Source organism: Batrachochytrium dendrobatidis (assembly GCF_000203795.2).
Source record: "Batrachochytrium dendrobatidis JAM81 unplaced genomic scaffold BATDEscaffold_5, whole genome shotgun sequence".
NCBI classification, from domain to species: domain Eukaryota; kingdom Fungi; phylum Chytridiomycota; class Chytridiomycetes; order Rhizophydiales; genus Batrachochytrium; species Batrachochytrium dendrobatidis.
Window position 1 is genome coordinate 953452 of NW_006281103.1, and position 23114 is coordinate 976565.

Here is a 23114-nt window from a genome sequence, read left to right on the forward strand (position 1 = left end):
TCCAAGTCAACGTGATACTGCAGAATGCAACAATACAACATGTTGTCACGTATGGTCCATGTACAAGTCTTTTTGGTGACAAATTGACCATTATCGCGTTGACCAGATACAAAGACATTGCTTGTTTTTAGCCCAAAAATAAGTATTAGATATAGCAACTTTGGCAAATAATAGCATATATAGTAAATTTTATTTGTGTATGGTCAATTTCAATATATACTGTACTTGAATATCAATGCTCACGTCACATCAATACATATATCGGACCAGATGGCGATCGGTATGTATGAATCTTTGTATTTTTAAACTGCATCATATATAGTAGTACTATATGTTTTTATTCTGGTGAAATGTTTTATCAATGTGGTTAAAGATATTGTTGTTAACTGATGACACAACAAACTTTTAATGTTGGTTACGAGGGGAAAGGGGCCATATGACTGTTTGTGTTCATGACTAAAATGTATGGCTCAAGTAGGAAAGCAAGTGATAAAATACAATTAGAGGTGGTGTGTTCAATATACATCTCTGATTATAACACGGTCCAGCATTGATTTCTTAGGATGCGTGTTAAAGGAGATGCACAATCACTTGCATAGTTTGCCTTGACCTAAACATTTCCAAATAGCTTGGCGTTTACACTTATAGTATAAATTGACTATTTTCAAAACCCATTTTTTGATTTGGATTGCTAATAGCTTTATTACTCTGCTGATATATTTGCACTTTCAACACTTTGTAATCTCATTTTCACCCCAACACCTATCTTGGCAAACCACACCACATTTTGTATTTAATATACACAAAACTCCAACTGCCTGGATACTTGCTTCAATTCAATAATCAAACATCCAACAACTCGAAAAATGGCGTGTACTATCAATTCACGTATCTCCAACCGGATTCAGGCAAAAATGCAACTTATAAGAATTGTAATGTCATTTATGGGGATGCATATCGTAGCAGGAAAAGGTGTAAACTATACTGGGATAAACGAATCAGGATTAGAAAACCCATTGAATCCACTGTCTCTTTCTCAAGTGGCAATTACGCGGTTGGTTGCCAAAGGAGCCAACTTAATTCGCATTCCCATCTTGTGGGAGTCTATCCAGCCGGCTTTTCATGGATCATTAAATGCTACATATTTGAGAGACTTGGATACAGCTTTGGGTATGGCTTTGGGCAACTCGAGCAGTGGTGTGGTTGCTGTAATTGATGTTCATAATAATGCCACGTTTGGTGGAGTGACGTTTGGCAATGGTGGAGCGAATGTTGGTGCATTTGGAGATCTGTGGGGGAGGTTGGGCGGATACTACCAGCAAAACTCATCCGTCTGGTTTGGCTTGATGAATGCCCCAAATATGCAAACAGGAAACTGTAGCGATTCGGTAGCTGTAAGTATAAAACATTTGAAACTGAATACTTTATGATTGGACAACCGAGACTGGAAATGTGCCTGTTTTTTACAATTCATATTTACTTTGCAATATGCTATTTGTTAATGTAAGCTTAGTGGCTGCCATATGCACAAAAAGCAGTGACATCAATTCGCCAAGCAGGTGCAGTCAACAAGATCTTGATTCCTTCTGGCCAGTCCAGTACAGCTGAGCAATGGCAGGGCGTATGTAAAAACGGAGATATCATGAACCAGATTGTGGACACTGCGTCCAACTATGTATTTGATGTCCAACAGTATTTTTCATCAGAGACAGTTACGACATACGGGAACTGTGGTAAAACTACTGCCGTGGTTGACGGAATGACAGACTGGCTGAGATTGTCAAATCGATCAGCACTTTTATCATCGTTTGGTAGGTTAAAGGCACACTACTCGTATTTATGCCGAGTATATGTAGATCCAAACTGACTATGCAGTCTGTAAAATTAATTTTATATTCATCTATTGAATCTATTGCATCTACATATAATATTTTAGCCGTGAATTGGGACGATGCGACCTGTGTTTCCATGCTTTCCCAGTACCTACGGTATTTTGATACCAACAATGATGTATGGCTTGGATGGGCATATTGGTCTGGCGGACCACTAGTTCCCAAAACCACTGGATATTACTACATCGAGTCACAGTCTAATGCAACAGATTCAAGCCTTCTCACAGTCCTATCAACCTATTTTGCCAATCGATCCACTGCTAGCTCAGGCACAACTGACGTATCAGGTGGTGGAACGGCCAGTGGTGTTGTACTGATTGTTTGTGTGGTTGTGGTGGGTGTTTCGCTGTTGATATGCTTGACAGTGATTCTTGTTCTTCGAGCAAAAGCTAAGCGATCCCCGACTCTCGCCATGATAGAAACGGATTCGGCAGAATACAAACCAGCCAAAAAACGAATCAATACAGATAGGAAAAGCATGATGGAAGAGCGCGAACTAAGAGATGCGGTCAAGAAAATGATGATGAATCATAGCGTCCCTGCAAAAGATAAAGCCAAAGGAAAGGCTGGGCACGCACAGAGTCGAATGCGACTGGATGCTGCTTCTGCGACAGAGACATTCCAGGCCAAGAATGTAAATCTAAAAGAAACAGACTCGGGCCAATTCAGTCATTTTGTGAATTTTACAAGTTCAAGGTTTCAGGTGGAGTCTCAGATGCCAAATAATGACGATAGTTATTTATTTTGAAATATACTCCCCGCTTCCATGGACCAGCTTGGTGATTTTTGTTTAATAATGGGTATGATATGTTGTGGAACACAGTATGGATACCAAAGTATAATAAACAGCTGGTCTTATGAAATGATTGGTGCCGAGTTTACTGGACACCATTGTACTTGAATTCATTGATATCTTTCCTAGTGATTGGCGCAGAAACGTATCATGATCTTTTGGAGCACAACAAGAATGAAAAGGAAAGGGTTGAAAGGCAATCTCGGTTAAACTATAGCTTGTGTGCATCATATGATGGACGTTGTATTTGGAAAAGAAATTGAGAATGCTACTAGTTAATTTCCAATAATAAAGCGTAACGAATGTTCAATCATTTATTTCCGTGACAATCACTGCAAGATAGCATCCCATTTATGTGAATACAGCAAACACATCATGCGTCGGTTTTAAATATTCTAGAGAGAACGGAAAGAATCTGCGGCTTCGACCAGTTTAGTGGTGGTACCACTTTCCTTTGCAGAATGGCCAGCATTGGCAACCACATGCAAAGTAGCTTCAGGCCAAGCTTTAGAGAGATCCCACGCAGAACGCATAGGACACACCACATCGTACCGACCCTGGACAATGACGCAAGGAATATGTCTGATCTTGTGCACATTATCAAGAATCCACGAGTCAGAATCAAAGAAGCCATTATTGACAAAGTAGTGGCATTCAATACGAGCAAATGCAAGCGACCAGATATCATTTTCGGCTTGAGCAATCATCTTCTCATCTAAAAGTCGTAATAGACCACAGTAACAAAAGAGATCAATGAGTTGGAGCAATCATAAACAGACCTACATCCATCTCACCATGCATTCATGGTACAAAGTTTAATAATTAGCTGGAAAGAATATACTCGTACCAACAAAGAGTTTAGAAGTAGCACACTCCCATTTGCTCCAAGCCTTTGCGGCAGCAAGACGCTCTATTTCATTAGAGCTAGTCAAGCGTTTGTAGTAGGCGGTGACCAGATCGCCATGTTCCTCCTTTGGGATAGCATTGAGATAGTCGTCCCAGAAATCAGGAAAGATATGGCTAGCGCCTTCTTGATAGAACCACTTGATTTCAGAAGGACGCAGCATAAAGATGCCTCTGAGGATCAAAGCCTTGACAGCCTCGGGATGAGATTCGGCATATGTGAGGGCAAGGGTAGAGCCCCATGAACCACCAAACACAACCCATTTGTGAATACCAAGATGGACTCTAAAAAGCAACAAGTGAATAACGAGTGCAGTAGTTGGTCAATACAGTGGTGGTAATACCTAATCTTTTCGATATCAGCAACAAGAGACCAAGTATCGTTTCCATCTAGAGAAGCAGAGGGAGTAGACTTGCCAGCGCCTCTTTGGTCAAAGACAATGATACGGTAAGTAGCAGGATCAAAGTACTGACGATCACCAGCACTGGTTCCACCTCCAGGCCCTCCATGAACATAGATGATGGGGCTGCCAGTGGGGTTACCACTCTGTTCAACATAAAGGGAATGAACAGGAGATACTGAGAGCATCTCAGTCTTGAAAGGGTCTATGGGAGGATATAATGCCATACTTTGTAGTTGCTGCAAAGAAAATCATTGCAATTGTTCTTGCTAGTCACGGCATTAGCTAACCAAGTGTTTGAATCCTTCGCTTGGTAGGATGGCTCGCGCACTGCGTTAATTTGATTGCGTCAGTTGTTGTGCTCTTACGTCAATTTGCAGACCCGACTAATGAATGCACTCTATTTACGTAGGATCCCTGCAAAAACAACAATTGGAAACAACTGGGTTCTTGTATATCAACAAAGATATATATTATAAAAGAGCAAGTCTTTTACTCTCTATCCTATATTCATCATTGCAAATCCATACTGTATCTTTAATTGCAAACTCATTTCTCTGTAACTTTAACTGCAAACTCATACTGTAACTTTTTATTCCAATCATCATGAAATTCATTACTGCTCTCTTCTCCTCACTTGTTGCTGCAACTGCTGTCGCCGTATCCATCAATCCCCAAAATACCCATCGTTTACAAAAGCGCGGTAACAATGGAAATATAGGGTCTGAAAATATAAACATTTTTGGTATCAGCAATACTGGTGGCGCGGGCAGTGTAAAGCGTAATGGCTCCGGCAAGAACAATGCCAATCGTGCTGGAAAGCGTGGACGCAAATCTGGCGGAAGACGACAAAGGAAGCGTAAAGGTCGAAAGAATGGCAAATCTAAATCAACTGGAACTGGAGCCGGTGGTTCAACTGAAACTGGAACTGGTAGTCCAACTGGAACCGAGACTGGAACCGGAACTGGTGGTTCAACTGGAACCGAGACTGGAACTGGTAGCCCAACTGAAACCGAGACTGGTGGTTCAACTGGTGGTTCAACTGATACTGGAACTGGAACCGGAACCGGAACTGGTGGTTCAACAGATACCGGAGCCGGTGGTTCAACTGGAACCGGAGCTGGAACTGAAACTGGTGGTTCAACTGGAACCGAGACTGGAACTGGTGGTTCAACTGGAACCGAGACTGGAACTGGTGGTTCAACTGGAACCGAGACTGGAACTGGTAGCCCAACTGAAACCGAGACTGGTGGTTCAACAGATACCGGAGCCGGTGGTTCAACTGGAACCGGAGCTGGAACTGAAACTGGTGGTTCAACTGGAACCGAGACTGGAACCGGAACTGGTGGTTCAACTGATACCGGAGCCGGTGGTTCAACTGGAACCGAGACTGGAACTGGAACTGGTAGCTCAACTGATACCGGAGCTGGTGGTTCAACTGGAACCGGAGCTGGAACTGGAACTGGTGGTTCAACCCGATCTAAAACTGGCGGTTCAACCCGATCTAGATCTAAGTCTGGTGGTTCAACCCGATCTAGATCTAGATCTGGAAAATCATCCGTATAGGTGATGTTGACGGGACTTCCCTTGTAATTGAATGCATATTACTTTAGCTTTCATTTCTTGAATGGCTTAACTCGCAATACTAAGCTGTATATATTGACTATTGTAATTCAGACTTTGAAAATAAACATGAATTGTGTCTCACTACTGTCACCACTTATTCGCATAAAATGAAACACTATAGGCAAGTATAATAAACAGCTGGTCTTATGAAATGATTGGTGCCGAGTTTACTGGACACCATTGTACTTGAATTTATTCATATCTTTCCTAGTGATTGGCACGGAAACGTATCATGATCTTTTGGAGCACAACAAGAATGAAAAGGAAAGGGTTGAAAGGCAATCTCGGTTAAACTATAGCTTGTGTGCATCATATGATGGACGTTGTATTTGGAAGGGCTGAGAATGTCCATTGAAGCAGCAGTGCAGTCAATCTCCAGTAAAAACAAAGCACAGCAAATGTTTATTCGCTATTTATACCGAAACAAAGTCGTCACTGCAAGATCAATACAAGAGAGTTCCGTTTTACGTGAGTATGGCTGTAATTTAGAATTACCAAAAAGCACTCGAATCTCATTGTATTGGAAGATATGGTTTGGTTCCAGAACCACCTGCGTACAGTTCCATCTGGAAGCTAGTCTTTGGTTAGATACAAGTAAACTCAAGTAAGCACTCGACTGTTCTTGTTTCCAACGACTGATCTCCAATATGAACCCCGATCAAATAATAGCAATTAGCCTATTCAAACAAATGGCGTGATTCAGCCACATGATAAATACATTAAAAGCGCCAAATGCAGGGTTGCAGCCTATAAAAGACGACGGAATCGCAGATCTATCCCATACAAGATCCATCAATTGACATGTCACCTACACTCCCAACCCTGAAGCTTACCTATTTCAATGTCAGTATGAGGGGCGAACCCGCTCGCCTTGCATTGACTATTGGAGGTATCCCTTTTGAAGACGAGCGAATCAATGGCGAATCTTGGCCTGCACTCAAGTCTACAACTCCCTTTGGCCAGCTTCCCTTTTTGACTGTCAACGGAACTACTCGCGTTGCTCAATCTGGTGGTATTCTTCGTTATGCTGGTGCTCTGGCTAACCTATACCCATGCACTGATCCTCTTAAGGCTGCTTTGGTAGATCAGGTTGTTTTCCATGTTGATGACATTTCTAATGCTGTCTATTGTACAATCCATGAGTCTGATGCAGCCAAGAAATCTCTTGCTCGCAAGACCCTGGCCGAGTCCAAATGGCCTCAAATGTTTGCTTCGCTTGAGCGAGTTATTACCCAGCACAGCGGTGGTAAATGGGCCGTTGGAGACTCCATGACTGTGGCTGATATCCAGATTTATGTTATTGTATCATTGATCAGCTCTGGTCTTTGGGATGGCATTCCTACTGATCTGACTGAAAAGTATTCCAAAGTGCATGCCATCTACAAGGCCGTACAGAGTCACCCCAAAGTTGTTGAATGGGAGGCTGCTCACAAGAAATAAAGCCAGACTAGCTGAAACCCAGATACAAGTTGCTAGCAACAGCATTTTTTATTTTTGAAATAAACTTTTATCTGCAAGCCTAAGATTCAAGTATTTAGAGTTGGGTGCATCACTAAATAAACATGGGCTTTGAGCGTGATGGGTCGACAACTCGTTCACAGCGGTAGCAGGTACTCTTGAGAAGAAGCTTGGTTTTTGCTCAATGGTGATGGGCAGCTTTTGATCAGTTTTGTGGTTTTGTGCATGCAGAGCACATTGAGTACAGAGTGGTGAATTTCAAAATGGATTTGCCAGCAAAATCGACCCGCTTACAAGCGCCACTACACCAAACGGACGGTGGCTTTTGGTAGCAATGGAAAGCTAAAGCGTATTCCTGTGCTGGCATTACAAGTATATAAAGACGGGTCTACATCACTATTAGAGTTCATCAACTTACTTCTGCATCTCTCATAGATAGATCTCTATTATCAGCACCACCAGCAACTACTTTAGCTTTATTTATTACTGCTACTATTTATTATCCCTTTATTCTACCTCCATCAACAACAATGAATCTGCTTAGTCTGTGCACTGCTTTCTTCCTTGCTATTACATCCGTACAAGCTGTTTTTAGCTATCCGGATATTACTGGTCAAGAGTACGTGAGAATAGATAGGCGATCACCTGGATACACACTTTCACAACTGCAAGATCAATACGTGAACATGCTTGATCGTCGTAGTGTCCAAAGGCATAGCAGGCATTAGTTTATAAATAGCGCTGCTAAAGATAAGCCGCCATACTAACCTTTCAACGGGACTCGACTTTCTCTGTCAACTCGTACCATCTATTTTTAAAATTTTATTGATAGCTATAATAGCTTTCACTGCTGATAACAGAATGATGGGATGAAATCAAATAAAAATCGTCTACAGCCATCATCATTAGTGTTTTTAAAGTATTTGTAAAACCAAACCAAAGTGTGACTGGGGTTCATTCTTGTTTGGGGATGTTCATTTGCCGATTGAATGGTAGTATTTATCAATCGTTCGTAGTGACAATCCGACTGTTGATACGGCCAGTTTGCTAAACGATCTGCACTACCACTTGTTTGGTATGTGGCCAATCGTTTCGAGTATGGGTTTGGTGCTGGTCTAGTTGGACTTTAGAACAATGGGAGCTGAACGACTTCAATGCTGCGGGGAGTGTAGTGCGAGATGATCAGCCTTTGTGCTGCATAAATCAAGGATACCAGCTGTAATAGAGATACAGCAATTAAGGGAGTCATCATCGTCTTGGTGATGGAGTTGAGCAGGCCAGTGCTGTGTTGGTATTCTTTTGCTTGTAGTTGTACAAATATATTGAATCAGGGCTGGTAATCCATAATAAGAAACGTATACAGGGCATATATCAAAATTAACAAGCACCGATGCTTATTGGAGAGCTGTTGAGTTGTTTCAACTATAGATTGAATGTTCAAGACATGTCGGCTCGATTGTGCCAAAGAATTGAAAATCTACAGCTAGAATATCAATATCAACAGCATACAATTGAATATTCAAGTCATATGTTACTAGAGATAATCCAACAGCTTGGAGCATATTTTCAAGACATCTAAATTTGAATCAGGGCCATTGTTTATCTAACAAAGGGACGACTTTATTCAGTTTTGTATTCAGCCATGTTTCGATTTGTTCACAGCACCCTTAATTTTAGGACAAATTATTATGCAAAGCTTGGACCTCGAAATGTCTATAAAACCCGAGATTGGATACTACTGATATCCATTATCCACTGATCTGTCTTGCACTTTCTACCCATTATCACTTTTATCTGCATCCTTATCACTTGAATTTTGGAAAATGAAACTCGTCACTTTTCTCATTGCATCTGTATCTGTGCTGTCTGTCGCGGCCGTAGTACTTCCCACTGATGAGGCCATTTCAAGCTTATCCAAACGAGGCAAAGATACTTCCGATAAACATAAAAAGCCCAGCAAAAAGCCCAGCAAAAAACCCAACAAAAAACCCAGCAAAGGATTTTCATGTGTTGGATGTGGCGACGGCAGTGAGGACGAAGATGTTCCAAACCCATATGGCGATTACAAGCCATCTGGATTCGATGGAGGTCAAAATCAGTACCCTTACTATCCAACTGCATACAGTGATCAATAATAAATCTGATACAATAATCTTATTGGTAATGGCTTTTACAAGACACCCGTTTTCACCATACAAGTTTAAATAAACTTTTGAATACAAGAATATTACTTTCAAGTAAAACTTTGAACTAGACCAAATTTACCAACATACTTTGAATTTTTTCAATGCTTTATGGAACAATCAGTTACTTGTACAAATTTATCATTGTCTTATCGGTGTTTAAAGAGAGTTGTTGGACTTGGAGATCATGGCAGATCTTGAATCTGTTGGTATTGATATTTGTTCAAGTAAACGATCGTTTTATCTGAACGATACTTGTCAAGATACTCGACACACTGCCTTTTTATTTCATATGACGAGATTCCCATTCTGCATGTCATACTCGAACTCTTTGTTTTCGCCCAAATTGTAACTGAAAAATTCTTTGACAGGAGATTTGGGGAACTGACGACCGAGGTTTACTTTTGGGAAGCTGCAAGAACTACCATTTGACATAAAAGGAACCTGTTAATACTGCTGGATTAGGATGAGTGTTGAACCAGTTGATGATTCAAAGAATATGAAGCTAGCCTGTCCCATTTGCGGGGACATGATACTCTCTACTGTTTTCCCCTTTCATCGAAGAAAGCACCAACTGACAACGAGAGTCACTCTGGATGATGGATTCATTGGTAGGTGCGATTTGGAACTGTATCCTGGGATACTCTCTGGTTGAACAATGCTGAATGGAAGGAGCAGTGAATCCGGTCTGGATTTCATCATATGAATGGTTATCATGGCTCAGCAATAGTAACACCAATGCATGTTTTTATTCTTGTGGCATATATAGCCAAGATATCTAGAAAAGACGACCAGTCACCATTCATTTGTTATTGCGGTGGAGAGCACAACACTCCTGGAGGATTAAGAAAGCATATCAAGAAATGCACCCACATTGAATCTGCCAAATCAACAATGCAAAGGAATGATGTGACTACTAAGGCTACCAAGAAGCGAGCCCGGTCTACTTCACTATCTAGCACTACTAGAGCTAATATAGATCAGGAAGGTTTACCATTGGACGAGTCTGTTCGTAATGGCCATCGCTCTGGCCATAGGGATGAGAAACACACTCATTTGACTAGATCAGATTCTCATGAAAGCGGTTTATTACAGCCATATGTATCTGATCGCCAGCCCTTGGAGGTTTCTCGTGCCGATACTTTGAAACAAAGTACTACCAAACTAAAAACCACTCTGTCCATGTCCACACCCATCCCACAATCACCGACAGAACTTGATTCATTTGTTCATCAGCTTGCTTCAAATTCTGGTCTGTTTGTGATTCCAGGAGTTCCCGAATCCAAATTTGTAGTGAATCTTACTAACCAGGTTTTGATTTGCCTTTTGTGCTGCGATGTGGTGTCTTGCGAGGAACGTGACCTCAAATTACATTTGGACATGCATGGTCTGAAGTCTCTGTATGCACCGATTCAGAAAGCCATCGTTACTAGAAAGTGGGATTTACTAAAAGGTCGCCATCCAGACTTTATCAAAATGACTACTCCCACAGCCATGCTTCGCGAGCCTGTTGAAGGTGTCGAGATATTTGTCAATGGATACCGGTGTAGATACTGCGTATTCTACACCCGAAAAGCGGAAAGTTACCGCAAGCATCTTGATAAAAAACATCAAAAGCGAAACAGACAAATTTTGGACCAATGCCATATTCAAACATTTCGTCTTGGATCTGGCGAGTATAGACATATTGGTGTGTTGGGTACAAATTCTGGCGAGATTGATGCGAATTCCAATCTGTCTGATGATGTGGAGATGGACAGTCGTCAAGAATCGACTACAGAGTATCCCTCGTCGAAATTTCCAACAGAACCAGCCGATAAGGAGCCCACATGGATGCAATCATCCTCACCATCATCATGCACCGTCTCTTTTATATCGACGCAACCTGCTTTTGAAAACGAAGGTGTTCAAACACCTACATCTATTCAGTTTCTTCCTAGTCCTGACGAGGTTTTTGAGTCAAAGCTTGGGTTTATGCAAGAAATGGAGCGACTTGGACTCGATTTTGTAAGTATTGACTTACTGGAGGCTTAACCACTGATGTTTTTCACTCGTTGAGTTTTCATTCGATCTGGTCAAGCTTATTAACGAATGGGCTTAATTGTTGTAAATAATAGGTTTTTAATGTAATTCAGAAACCAACTACATTGAAATTGGATTCAAAAACAATACCCTGTACCTCTGAAAGTATGTTGGAGGACCCCAGTTTATGGACAGGCTTTATTAGTGATGCTATGCTTGAGTACTGGTTAGCGATCGATGGTGATCTTGGCAATCGACACTGTAATAGTCTGATGTTGCGAAAGGCCATCTGCAGCACTGATGGGTATGCTTGAATGGTTTATACTGCATTAGATGTTTGTACAAAAATGTAGATGGTCTAGTTGTTATTTTCAATAGCTAACTCTTGATATTTCCCAATCAATCACTAGTGTATTGAGAAGCTCGTCTATAATGCAGCCCATTCGTGATTCAGACATGGTCAAGACGTATGCAGAAACAGCTTCTCATTTCATTATATTTATTGATAATCTGTCTCGATCGACACATGCAGATATGCAGCATCTTATTCCTGAGAATGTGATGCACTCGATGGATCAATTCAAAAAAGCCATTGTACATGCGGTATCCGAACACCCTAATTCTAACCGCCAACTCATTCTTTCCGCTCTTCAAACTCTACTTTCTGATCTAGTGCATGTACGGCACACATTGGCTCAGGGCCGATCGTCACATCTCATTTATTGGTTTCTCATGTTTCTCATGCTAGATGTGGATAAAAGACTCAAGCCTGTTTCAGTTTTGGTGCATTTAGTTCAACAACTGATGCATTTTTGTCGCTTGGTTGTGTTTGCAGAAATTGTTGCTTTGGATCCTTTATCCGACGCACGATTTCAAAAGTAAGCTTTTAAATGGCGTGCTTGATCTATATTTGATCAATTTGGACATATTGACGAAATTTTTTTATTTTTGAATCTATTTCTAGTGAGCAAGATCACCTTTGTTTTGTACGTGATGATCGAAACACACCTTTTGGATTGCTAAGTGAAGTCATGGAGCAACTTGCCGATATCTGTTCTAGTTGATTATACTGCTCGCAATGATGACGTGTATGATATTTCTATTTTGCTGCATTGATGGAAGATGAAGGAACAGTGCCGCTTATACCAGCAACGCAGATTGTTTATCGATAGTTGGCTGTAAACTGTAGGTTAAAAGCGGATTTTGTAAGTGGAGATATGGTCTGGTTTGAGGCGCTTTTTTATACGCCGTTTTGCTTTGACAACTGCCAAGACCAGAGCTAGGAGCGTGGACAAAATTTGGGCGGTATTGCTGGCTTTTCTCACAAAATAAACAAGTCTCCGGACAATTTTATTTTTAAGCTTTCTTGACACCATTGTCATTGGACTATCTACGATTTTGATTTGAACATTATTGCAAACCTATTGAATCAATGGTGATGAGTTATTGGCTCTACTTTTAGATTCTGGAATAGAAATCAAAAAAACTCGAGGAAACTTGACAGTATTGCAGCCGTATTCACTGAAATGAAGTATTAAATAAGAGTGTTGCCCAGTAATAAACATATGGTTGTGAAATGATTCGCAACAATTTACTGTTTTCTGACAAGGGTTCAAGGTGGGGAAGTGTCTGCAAGATAATGTTTTATTTTACATGAATACATCTGTAAACTTGTATTCTGTCTAGATTTGCTGTCAAATCATCAGCAATTTGGATTCATTCTACAAATGGACAGATTAGCGTAATAAATACACCGTTGCGTTCACTTTGTCGTTCATCACAATCAATTGCTCGACTTTTGGAAATGGGTTGTGCATAGTAGAGCGTCAGGTGCTCATACTATCAACATCACGGTAATTTACACTGCACGAGTCGGAAAGTTTCTCAATAATTGGCATGCTTTTCTGGGATTGTTACACTGAGAGTACTGATGTTACAATTCTGGAAAATGAAATATTGGTACCACTAACATGACTGTCGACTTGACACTGTGTTCAACGAAATCACTGCACAATGTTGTATATAATGACATTTACATTTGAAATTTAGACTGATTAGCCTATACGTTGTTGTGGTAAGCTGTGTTGGTGCAGGGCGGTCTAAAGGGCCACACCGTTGATATTTACCCAGATATGCTGTATGAGCAAACTATTTCATACTCACCCTTCTAGCACCGCACAAAAGTTTAACACTAGTTGGTGCTGATAACTCTGTGCCCTTTATGCGGTCAAATTGCTTGCAAATTCCTCCCTTGACCAAGAGCCCTCTGTTTTATTCAACGGTCAACGACACAAGCAAACGAGAATAGTACAAACACGAGTCTGAGTACATCTAAACTATCCTTTGAGCTTATGCATCCCTTTTATTCTTGGGCTCACCTCCCTTTAACGACTAACCAAGTATTTAAGCAAAACGTATTTTCACGATTCATTCACTAAACTTTCCCGAGGTCCATTCTTTGAACCAGCAAGGATCACTAATATTAAAGCGCTCTCGTCAGTTTAGAATTTTGCAATGAAATTTGTATCGGTTATTGTTCTGACGTTTCTGTCAACCGCAGCTAGCGCAGGAGTTATTGCTCGCCCACTTGGTGAATCGGCTGTCAATTTACAAAAGCGAGGATTAGAAGATGGCTTGCCTCAAGATAATCAGAAGCCACAAACCAGCAACGAAGCGCCTACGAATAAACCCATTTCCTACGTATATGGCGACTATCCGGATTTACCTGGCTGGGATGAGGAAACCCTTGAATGTAGAATCATGGAAATTCAGGCGCGTATGCGCAGCTTGAATATGCCCATTCCAGACGGATTTAATCCCGAGTATCCACACAAGGCATGCATTAGAGATTCCAAGTTTAGCAAGGAAATTCAAGAAAAAACCAAGCTGGTTGGCATGTGGGAACACTACATGGGACTCTACCAGGAGTACAAGAAGTCTAGCGATGAGGTGAAGGACGAAGATCTATGCGATGACTCATCCCCATCAACCTCGGATGTTGCTCCCGGTACTACCGATCCTACTGCAGGTGCTGGTACTCCCGGTACTGCTGATGCTTCTGCAGGTGCTAGTGCTCCCGGTACTGCTGATGCTTCTGCAGGTGCTGGTACTCCCGGTACTACCGATCCTACTGCAGGTGCTGGTACTCCCGGTACTGCTGATGCTTCTGCAGGTGCTAGTGCTCCCGGTACTACCGATCCTACTGCAGGTGCTGGTACTCCCGGTACTACCGATCCTACTGCAGGTGCTGGTACTCCCGGTACTACCGATCCTACTCCAGGTGCTAGTGCTCCCGGTACTGCTGATGCTTCTGCAGGTGCTGGTACTCCCGGTACTGCTGATGCTTCTGCAGGTGCTGGTACTCCCGGTACTACCGATCCTACTCCAGGTGCTAGTGCTCCCGGTACTGCTGATGCTTCTGCAGGTGCTGGTACTCCCGGTACTACCGATCCTACTACAGGTGCTGGTGCTCCCGGTACTGCTGATGCTTCTGCAGGTGCTGGTACTCCCGGTACTACTGATGCTGCTACAGGTGCTAGTGCTCCCGGTACTACTGATGCTGCTACAGGTGCTGGTTCTTCCGGTACTACCGATGCCGATAAGGATACCGATGTTTCTGAAACCAAAGAACCAAAATCTGGTTCCAAGGGCAAGTTTGCTAAGTTGGCAAAGAAAGTCGCGAAACTTGCGAAACTTACGAAAGGAAAAGGTGATTCGCAGGCAGTTGAACAGACTCCCCCAGCTGATGATCAGGATTCACCTGATGACAGATATCCGGATCCATCTCCACCTGCAAAGAAGCGACAGACTCCCCCAGCTGATGATCAGGACTCACTTGATGACAGATATCCAGACCCATCTCCACCTGCGAAGAAGCAACAGACTCCCGCGACTGGTGACCAACAGGCTCCTGCAACCGGAGATCAGACTCCCGCGACTGGTGATCAACAAGCTTCCGCAACCGGTGATCAGACTCCCGCAACTAGTGATCATGCTTCTACAGCTAGTGCATCACAAGCTTCCGCGACTGCTGCACCACAAGCTTCTGCAACCGGAGATCAGACTCCCGCAACTGGTGATCATGCTTCTACAGCTAGTGCATCACAAGCTTCCGCGACTGCTGCACCACAAGCTTCTGCAACCGGAGATCAGACTCCCGCAACTAGTGACCAACAGGCTTCCGCGACTGATGCATCACAAGCTTCCGCGACTGCTGCACCACAAACTCCCGCAGCTGGTGGTCAACAAGCTCCATCAACTGGTGGTCAGACTCCCGCGACTGGTGGTCAACAAGCTCCATCAACTGGTGGTCAACAAGCTCCATCAACTGGTGGTCAGACTCCCGCGACTGGTGGTCAACAAGCTCCATCAACTGGTGGTCAGACTCCCGCGACTGGTGGTCAACAAGCTCCATCAACTGGTGGTCAGACTCCCGCGACTGGTGGTCAACAAGCTCCATCAACTGGTGGTCAACAAGCTCCATCAACTGGTGGTCAGACTCCCGCAGCTGGTGGCCAACAAGCTCCATCAACTGGTGATCAGACTCCTGCAACCGGAGATCAGCTTCCCGCAACTGGTGGCCAACAAGCTCCATCAACTGGTGATCAGACTCCTGCAACCGGAGATCAGCTTCCCGCAACTGGCGAGGTCATACCAAGTGCACCGCCAGCTCCATCAGATGATGATCAGACTCCCGCAATTGAAGAGGTCATACCAAGTGCACCGCCAGCTCCATCAGATGATGATCAGACTCCCGCAATTGAAGAGGTCATACCAAGTGCACCGCCAGCTCCATCAGATGATGATCAGACTCCCGCAATTGAAGAGGTCATACCAAGTGCACCGCCAGCTCCATCAGATGATGATCAGACTCCTGCAATTGAAGAGGTCATACCAAGTGCACCGCCAGCTCCATCAGATGATGATCAGACTCCTGCAATTGAAGAGGTCATACCAAGTGCACCGCCAGCTCCATCAGATGATGATCAGACTCCTGCAATTGAAGAGGTCATACCAAGTGCACCGCCAGCTCCATCAGATGATGATCAGACTCCCGCAATTGAAGAGGTCATACCAAGTGCACCGCCAGCTCCATCAGATGATGATCAGACTCCCGCAATTGAAGAGGTTACACCAAATGCACCACCAGCTCCATCAGATGATGATCAGACTCCATCAGATGAGCAACAGACTCCCCAGTATGGTGGCCATCATTATCGCCATCGTCGTCCTATCAGTACCTTCCCTGAGCTGGATGCATTCCGCGAATCCCGTGTTAATCGCCATGCTGCTGTTAATCAAGACCTTAAGGATCGCCTTGCTAATAACTCTGACGTTTCCGAAGATGAACAGACTCACGAAGATGAGCAGACTCACGAAGATGAACAGACTCACGAAGATGAACAGACTCCACCATATGAGCAACAGACTTACCAGTATGGTGGCCATCATTATCGCCATCGTCGTCCTATCAGTACTTTCCCTGAGCTGGATGCATTCCGCGAATCCCGTGTTAATCGCCAGGTGGCTGTTAATGCAGAGCTTAGGGATCGTCTTGCCAATAATGATGATCCTGAAGCTTCCTCACACACTCAGCAGAAGCTTAAAAATACCTTTGATGCAATCGATGCTCAAAGCGAGCACGAGAGACAGCAGCGCATGGAGGAGCATGAACAGGCTATGGCTGCTATGGAATACCAACAACAGGAACGTACCGAGCAACAACATGCTCAGGAACAACAGCGTGCTTGGCAAGCTTCCCAGCGTTCCTATAATGCTCAGCGACAACACGCTGAACATATTCGACACGTTAAAGCTCAACAGTATACTCAACAACAGTATACTCAGCAACACGTTCAGCAGGAGACTGTTCAGCAACAAACTGGATTTACTGCCGGCCAACAAAAGAAACTTGAATCCCCATATACGCAATTCATTGGGGACCGTCGAGTGCGTCAGGGAGCAGCTCATCAGGAACTCAAGGATAGACTAGCAAATCGTTCTCAATAATCGTCATTTTGATATTGCAACCAATTAATTTGTGATCTTTTTCAAGGCCATTATTTTTACAAATGAACCTCTAATCGTTGACTACTGAGTGCCTTACATGTATTGTTGGGTGTGTTTGGAATTTGTTTTTGAGTTTTAATATTTTGGCTTGTCTTGTTTTCGCATCTCAGTTTAATCTGCTATAATCATGCTTTGACTAATACTTGACATTGACCAAGTAGTCTTGAGTGACCCTATGCATGCAACAGGTTTGCATGTTGGTGTTGACTGTATCAATGTGACTATATTCCAATATACACTTGCAGTGGTAAATACCAGCGTGTGATGTATCCAGTAATCGTATACTGGTCAATTGGTGCAATATGATCATGTCTATTGTATTGGTGACAAAAATCCCTCCAAAGTTGCCTTGACATTTATAATAGTAAATCACCACAAATTCCGGCAACAAAGCCAATACGTTTGAGCGGTCATCCAAGAAACATGCTTTTGATATTATCCATCCAATCATGGATATAAATACGACACCAAATCAACATGTTGAATGACAATCATTACAACTTGTTCAACCAAATCAATACAATGAAACTCGCAATATTGGTATCAATCCTGGCTGTCTGCTCTACAACAAGCCCTTCAACCATAGACTCGTCACGCTGTTGCAGCTCCATGAACTATCAATATCATCATCCAGGATATGCTATAATGCAGCGTGTATTGCATGATAGTTTACTTTATTCGTCTCTCATCCAATTTCATTCATTCAATAAACATCCTGTATTGCCAAACAATAGTGTATTAGGCTCATGACTTGATCATATTGCACCCATCAACCAGTATATGCTCTAATAATTGAGCAAGGTGTATTTTGAGGGAAAATACGTTGCACAGGTTGCTTTGCCAGTAGATATTCGCCAGCCTATGCTTGCACGAGATCATTTTGTGCTTCAGCACCCAAGTTTAAATTCATTCAAAAAAACTAAACACGAAATATCGCCAGGCTAATCTAGCACACTTTGCCTAATCTTGGCATATTATGGATAGTTCACAATTAAAAGAGGCCACAAGCAAAGAACTTTATGTCACTCTCTCAACAGACCTATTGGGAGGTATTCCAATACGACGTAAGAGAAGGCCAAAACAGGCCAATACAAGAACTTTAAATGGCCTACCACCTCTACCAGGAGACTCTAGTTCACAATCTAACCCAACGAAGCTTGAGTCGACTCAAAATGAAATGAATGCAAATTCCGGATATTTTCATGTGAGTTGTGTATATTTTAATCATACACAGTTGAACATTGGAAATAATTGAAAATATATGTTATGCTTGAATATACCATACTAATATGCATGCTATGCTAGTATACGGAGCCATTATCGCATCAAAATAGCTTTGGCCTACTGGATTTTTTTGAACAGTCAAATTTGGATGCGACCAATTCATTTAAGCCATGCTCCAAAGATATTGAACAGCCAGCTACACGAAAGGGGAGCAAGGCTTGCTTATCTACGGCACAAACGTTTAGAATGAACCATATGGGTACCTCATCAAGCAGCAGTAGACAAGCATCACTTATGGACCAAACACTCGATGCTCTCAACGCGTTCGTTCCTCTATCGCCCTCCATCAACCATGCATCGTTTTCCCTGTCACCTGACGCATCCGTGCAGAAATCAATTTGTATCGACGGCAGCAATGAGGTTGGTGATAAAACTACACCACTACGACGAGAGATTACGAAAAAGACTGTAGGGCAAGAAATTCTTGGAGAATTGACTGAAATGAAGAGCACAGCGAATCCACCAGACTCGTCAAATCAACCATCAATTCCATCACCTCCTATACAGCAGGTTTTAAACTCAAATGTAAATAATCAGTCATTTAAACCTACACTATCACTTGATATTCCCAGATTTGTTCCCGGAAATAAAAGGGAGCATAGTCATACAAGTCTTGCGCGATCAGCTACTGCATATGTAGCACGCTCTAATACTAAAATGAGACCCATGAGCATGATTATAAAGCCATTGACTATTGATATCACACCAACAAGAAAAAACTCCATCGTGTCAATTGCAAGATCCACTACTGTGTTGTACTCATCAGAGCCATCCAAAACCATCCTTAGATCCGCTACTACACTTCGCCCATTCATAAATACTCAATCTCGACCATCCTTTCCAAGTACGTTAATTATGGGTTCAAAAGTAATCTCCACCGAATCTAATACCTTGGAGCCACCATTGGATACACCGGATACAAGCAGTCAATCATCGTCAATGAGATTTCAACGAACACGAACAAGATATTCCAATAACAGTGTGACATCACCTCTTGGAATACCTATTGCTTCAGTCAGCAGACGTAAATCATCATATCATGCTATGGCTAGACCCATGTCCATGCCACCCTTTGCGTACAATAGAGCAGATCGATCATCACTTTATAATGAAGAAGAGGAATTGAAGGAGCTCTGTGGAAACAGTAAACCTTTTGAAATAGAAGAAGAAATGACAGCATCGATGGCGATCGTGACTGAAAATAATGGAATGGATGCATGCGAGCCACTGTGGAGCGATGATCAAGACTCGGTATTGCTGTTAAAGATTCAAATAGATGAACAAGCAGAAAAGCTCAAGATGGAGTCTAGAGCAATGAGTACACGAGGAGTATACTCTATGCATAGTACAAGTCAAGATCTGCATAGTGATAATGAGTTGCTGTCCCCAAGTATTTACAGTAATGGGGTAAGTGACAGTGAGTATCAGAGTCACTGTAGCAGCAACAACAGTATCTACGAACTAAGCTTATTGGACAGAGACTATGAAGTGAGATTAAAGGTGAGTGAATACCATGAATGCAATTTGAAAAGCAAGTTGGCCTGAGGGTTGGGACTGATGGGTTTCGGCTGGACGCGTTTGTAGAATTTATTGAAACCAACGAATTGATTCTTGAAGAGTGCATGACTTGTTGTTACTGAGATCCATTATGAATGGCAACCATGACCATAATGAAGATATTCGGGTTCCTGAGCAATTGCTGATTCATCAGTCACGCAGCTCTCTTGTTTCAGCTCCTCTTCACAGAAGTGTCAGTAGCAACAGCTTGCATTTGCATAGTAGTACAACAGCATCCTTGCCATTAACAGGCAGTTGTACTCAATTGGACTCCTTGGTACTACCACAAGGAGAATCTATTGCTATGCCTGCGGTTGCTCATACTGTCAAGGATGAGCAACTGCATTCCACTGCCAATACTTTAGCCAGCGGCTATACAAATGCCCACCACATTCAATCCTGTCCATTATCATCCACACTTGTTGCTACTTGTTCATGTCATACATCCATTGCTAAAAACATATCCCCAATCGACAAAAATGCTACTTTAAACTCTAATGCTCACATACCCTCCCATAAACCTCAGTTTTCTAATCACTTGAATTCAAATACTACTCGGCAACAACCATTTGCAAATGTGACGGTAGAAAATGGGTTTATATCTACTGGATCCATTTTATGGAGTCCTGTCAATAGTATTCTTCGCTCTATTTCTTCACTATTCTCTTCTTCTACTACTGAAAGTGCTACTAGCGATGCAGCTGATCTTGTTGCTACATCCAACAGAAGCATAAACTACAATCATGCCTTGACCCTAGAACCAAACCGTGTTCATAGTCCTTTGAGTTCAATTGTCTATCCGAATCCTTCAAATGCCATCTCTTCTCAATCATCCTTTTCTTCTTGGTTTTCTAATCATCATTCCATGACATCTACTTACGTTTTTGATGTTTTTTCAAATCCTCCTTTTGGATCTGCCGCCAACTCTACTGTCAATCGGGATTCTTTGCTGGACCTTACACCAACAAAACGTCAGAATTCGGGGTCAAATCGTTTGGTCACAAGAAGAAATACGCTGAGCAGTGCTGAATACTACGGTGTTGATTTTGGACCTCCTACCAAGATTCAACCATTAAAAATCAGCATGTGTGCCAAAAACGAATTAATTGGTACAGCGCATACATCTGCCTATGGTTCGATTCACTCTATGCTATCAAACCCATGGGAAAATGCTGCATCTGAATCTCAAGTTAATATTCAAAGTCCCACTTCAATTTTTACCCAGGACCACTCAGCTTCTGTTCCTATCATGACGATCAACACTGCCACTTCTTCTACAGCTCCAGAGCCTGAAACCAAACAGCGATGCGAACAAGGATCTATATTCATATCGGCACTCAGCACACTGATGCAATCCCGTGCTTTTTCTAGTATTACATCCCAAGCTGGAATCGACAGCAATGTACCTTTACTTTCTGGTGAGCGAATTTCATCAGCAACAAACAAAGATACTTTAGATTTAAAAGAAGGTCATCATGAAAATGATGTACAGAGTGAGACAAATAGTCAATATAGAGTTAGTGCTGTCAAGCAATTAGAACAGTATCGCCATCAACGGATTGGTGTTGATGAACTTCACTTTTCCGATTTAAGAAACTCGATCATTTCAGCATCATCCCTATCTACTCAATCACTGCATCAGAGTGCAACTATACAATCTGCAATGACGCCAACAATTGGCGCTGGCGGACATAAATGGCTTAGTCCGGCACAGGAACGACAGCAGACTCTGGACTACTCGGACGTGTTTCCTAAACATGTTGGACGTGATTGTGGCATCACAGTATTTCGTATCGAGGCATTGACACCGGCAATCCAATCGCAAGAATTGCTGGGAAGATTTTGTGTCGCCGACTGCTATATTATTCTTGTTACAGCATATGTTGATTCTGCAGAAAACACTTTTGATGAGCATAGAGAAGGATATGAACACAGGATATACACATGGATTGGTGGAGATGCAGAGATGGACAAAAAATTCTGTGCGGCCATGTTTTCTGTTGGCTTGCGAAACTGGGTTGGTGCTGCTTGCCGTATTGAGCGTGAAGTCGAGGGCGAAGAGTCTCCAGAGTTTTTGGCAGAATTTGGTGACGAAATTGAATATGAAGATAGTTCTCAAGCAACTGAAAGTGGTTTGTTTATGGCTGAACAAAAACGATATCCACTTCGACTATACAAAATGCATGGCAAGACAGGACTACGACTCTGTTTGGTTGAAACCTTGTTTTCTTCGCTCAAATCTGATGGCGTTTTTTTGCTTGACTGGGGGCTAGAAATTTTCCAATGGAATGGCTCTGCATCCAACATGCATCACCGAGTAAAATGCCGCATGATTTGTGATCGCATCAATACTCTTGAGCGAGTGGGACGAGCTCATGTGGTTGTTGTAGATGAAGGAGATGAGCCTTTTCGCCTTTGGGAAATTCTTGGTGGTGAGCGTGTTCCACCTGTTTTGGAAAACTCTTGTTCTGGCACAAAGCCTGTTCAACAAGAATCACAATTCGATGTGCTGGCCAAGGCACCGTCTATTTTGTATAGAGTATTTCCTAAAATTGCTCCTCAGTTGGAATCGCACCAAGTTGCGACTGGAGATATATCTCGGAGTTTACTTGTTTCTGATGGATGCTATATTTTGGATGTCGGTGTGGAGCTGTTTTTGTGGCTTGGAAAGAATGCATGGCCTCAGCTGCGATCCATGGCAACCGAATTGCTTGCTCGAGTTGCATCGTCAAGAGCACGACCAAAATGGGTTGGATTAACTAGATGTATTGACCAACATGAACCAGAAATATTCAAACTAAAGTTTTGTGACTGGGATGGCTTTAGCCTACACTATGTTGATTGGCGAGACGTTTCTGATGGCAGCACACCTCGCCCCGGAAAACGCCAAGTAAAAACGCTGCATAAATCCAAAATTACTGCAGAC

General features: G+C 42.6%; 9 protein-coding genes across 9 annotated transcripts; 8 read left to right on the forward strand and 1 right to left on the reverse strand.

Annotated features, from left to right (window-relative positions):
• Positions 1–935: 935 nt before the first annotated feature.
• Positions 936–2640, forward strand: BATDEDRAFT_88396 (uncharacterized protein; the record flags this gene model as incomplete). Its single annotated transcript, XM_006678604.1, has 3 exons — positions 936–1394; positions 1514–1811; positions 1937–2640. The coding sequence occupies 3 exons, from the start codon at positions 936–938 to the stop codon at positions 2638–2640; spliced, it is 1461 nt and encodes a 486-aa protein (XP_006678667.1).
• Positions 2641–2967: 327 nt separating this feature from the next.
• On the reverse strand, positions 2968–4216 carry BATDEDRAFT_19476 (uncharacterized protein; the record flags this gene model as incomplete). The annotated part of the gene is made up of 3 exons (XM_006678324.1): positions 2968–3400; positions 3533–3873; positions 3933–4216. The coding sequence occupies 3 exons, from the start codon at positions 4214–4216 to the stop codon at positions 3081–3083; spliced, it is 945 nt and encodes a 314-aa protein (XP_006678387.1). The 3' UTR covers positions 2968–3080.
• A 379-nt stretch (positions 4217–4595) lies between these two features.
• On the forward strand, positions 4596–5555 carry BATDEDRAFT_24570 (uncharacterized protein; the record flags this gene model as incomplete). Its single annotated transcript, XM_006678424.1, has 1 exon — positions 4596–5555. One exon carries the CDS (start codon positions 4596–4598, stop codon positions 5553–5555), a length of 960 nt encoding a protein of 319 aa, XP_006678487.1.
• Positions 5556–6440: 885 nt separating this feature from the next.
• BATDEDRAFT_6133 (uncharacterized protein) lies at positions 6441–7034 on the forward strand (the record flags this gene model as incomplete). Its single annotated transcript, XM_006678247.1, has 1 exon — positions 6441–7034. A coding segment is annotated over one exon (594 nt), but the record flags the coding sequence as incomplete, so codon positions are not given.
• A 1862-nt stretch (positions 7035–8896) lies between these two features.
• Positions 8897–9208, forward strand: BATDEDRAFT_88398 (uncharacterized protein; the record flags this gene model as incomplete). The annotated part of the gene is made up of 1 exon (XM_006678605.1): positions 8897–9208. One exon carries the CDS (start codon positions 8897–8899, stop codon positions 9206–9208), a length of 312 nt encoding a protein of 103 aa, XP_006678668.1.
• A 514-nt stretch (positions 9209–9722) lies between these two features.
• Positions 9723–12342, forward strand: BATDEDRAFT_24573 (uncharacterized protein; the record flags this gene model as incomplete). Its single annotated transcript, XM_006678425.1, has 5 exons — positions 9723–9867; positions 10026–11263; positions 11374–11582; positions 11689–12156; positions 12243–12342. 5 exons carry the CDS (start codon positions 9723–9725, stop codon positions 12340–12342), a joined length of 2160 nt encoding a protein of 719 aa, XP_006678488.1.
• A 1450-nt stretch (positions 12343–13792) lies between these two features.
• BATDEDRAFT_88400 (uncharacterized protein) lies at positions 13793–17287 on the forward strand (the record flags this gene model as incomplete). The annotated part of the gene is made up of 1 exon (XM_006678606.1): positions 13793–17287. One exon carries the CDS (start codon positions 13793–13795, stop codon positions 17285–17287), a length of 3495 nt encoding a protein of 1164 aa, XP_006678669.1.
• Positions 17288–18323: 1036 nt separating this feature from the next.
• BATDEDRAFT_88401 (uncharacterized protein) lies at positions 18324–20176 on the forward strand (the record flags this gene model as incomplete). The annotated part of the gene is made up of 2 exons (XM_006678607.1): positions 18324–18551; positions 18653–20176. 2 exons carry the CDS (start codon positions 18324–18326, stop codon positions 20174–20176), a joined length of 1752 nt encoding a protein of 583 aa, XP_006678670.1.
• Positions 20177–21851: 1675 nt separating this feature from the next.
• Positions 21852–23003, forward strand: BATDEDRAFT_10996 (uncharacterized protein; the record flags this gene model as incomplete). The annotated part of the gene is made up of 1 exon (XM_006678267.1): positions 21852–23003. A coding segment is annotated over one exon (1152 nt), but the record flags the coding sequence as incomplete, so codon positions are not given.
• Between the last annotated feature and the right edge of the window lie 111 nt (positions 23004–23114).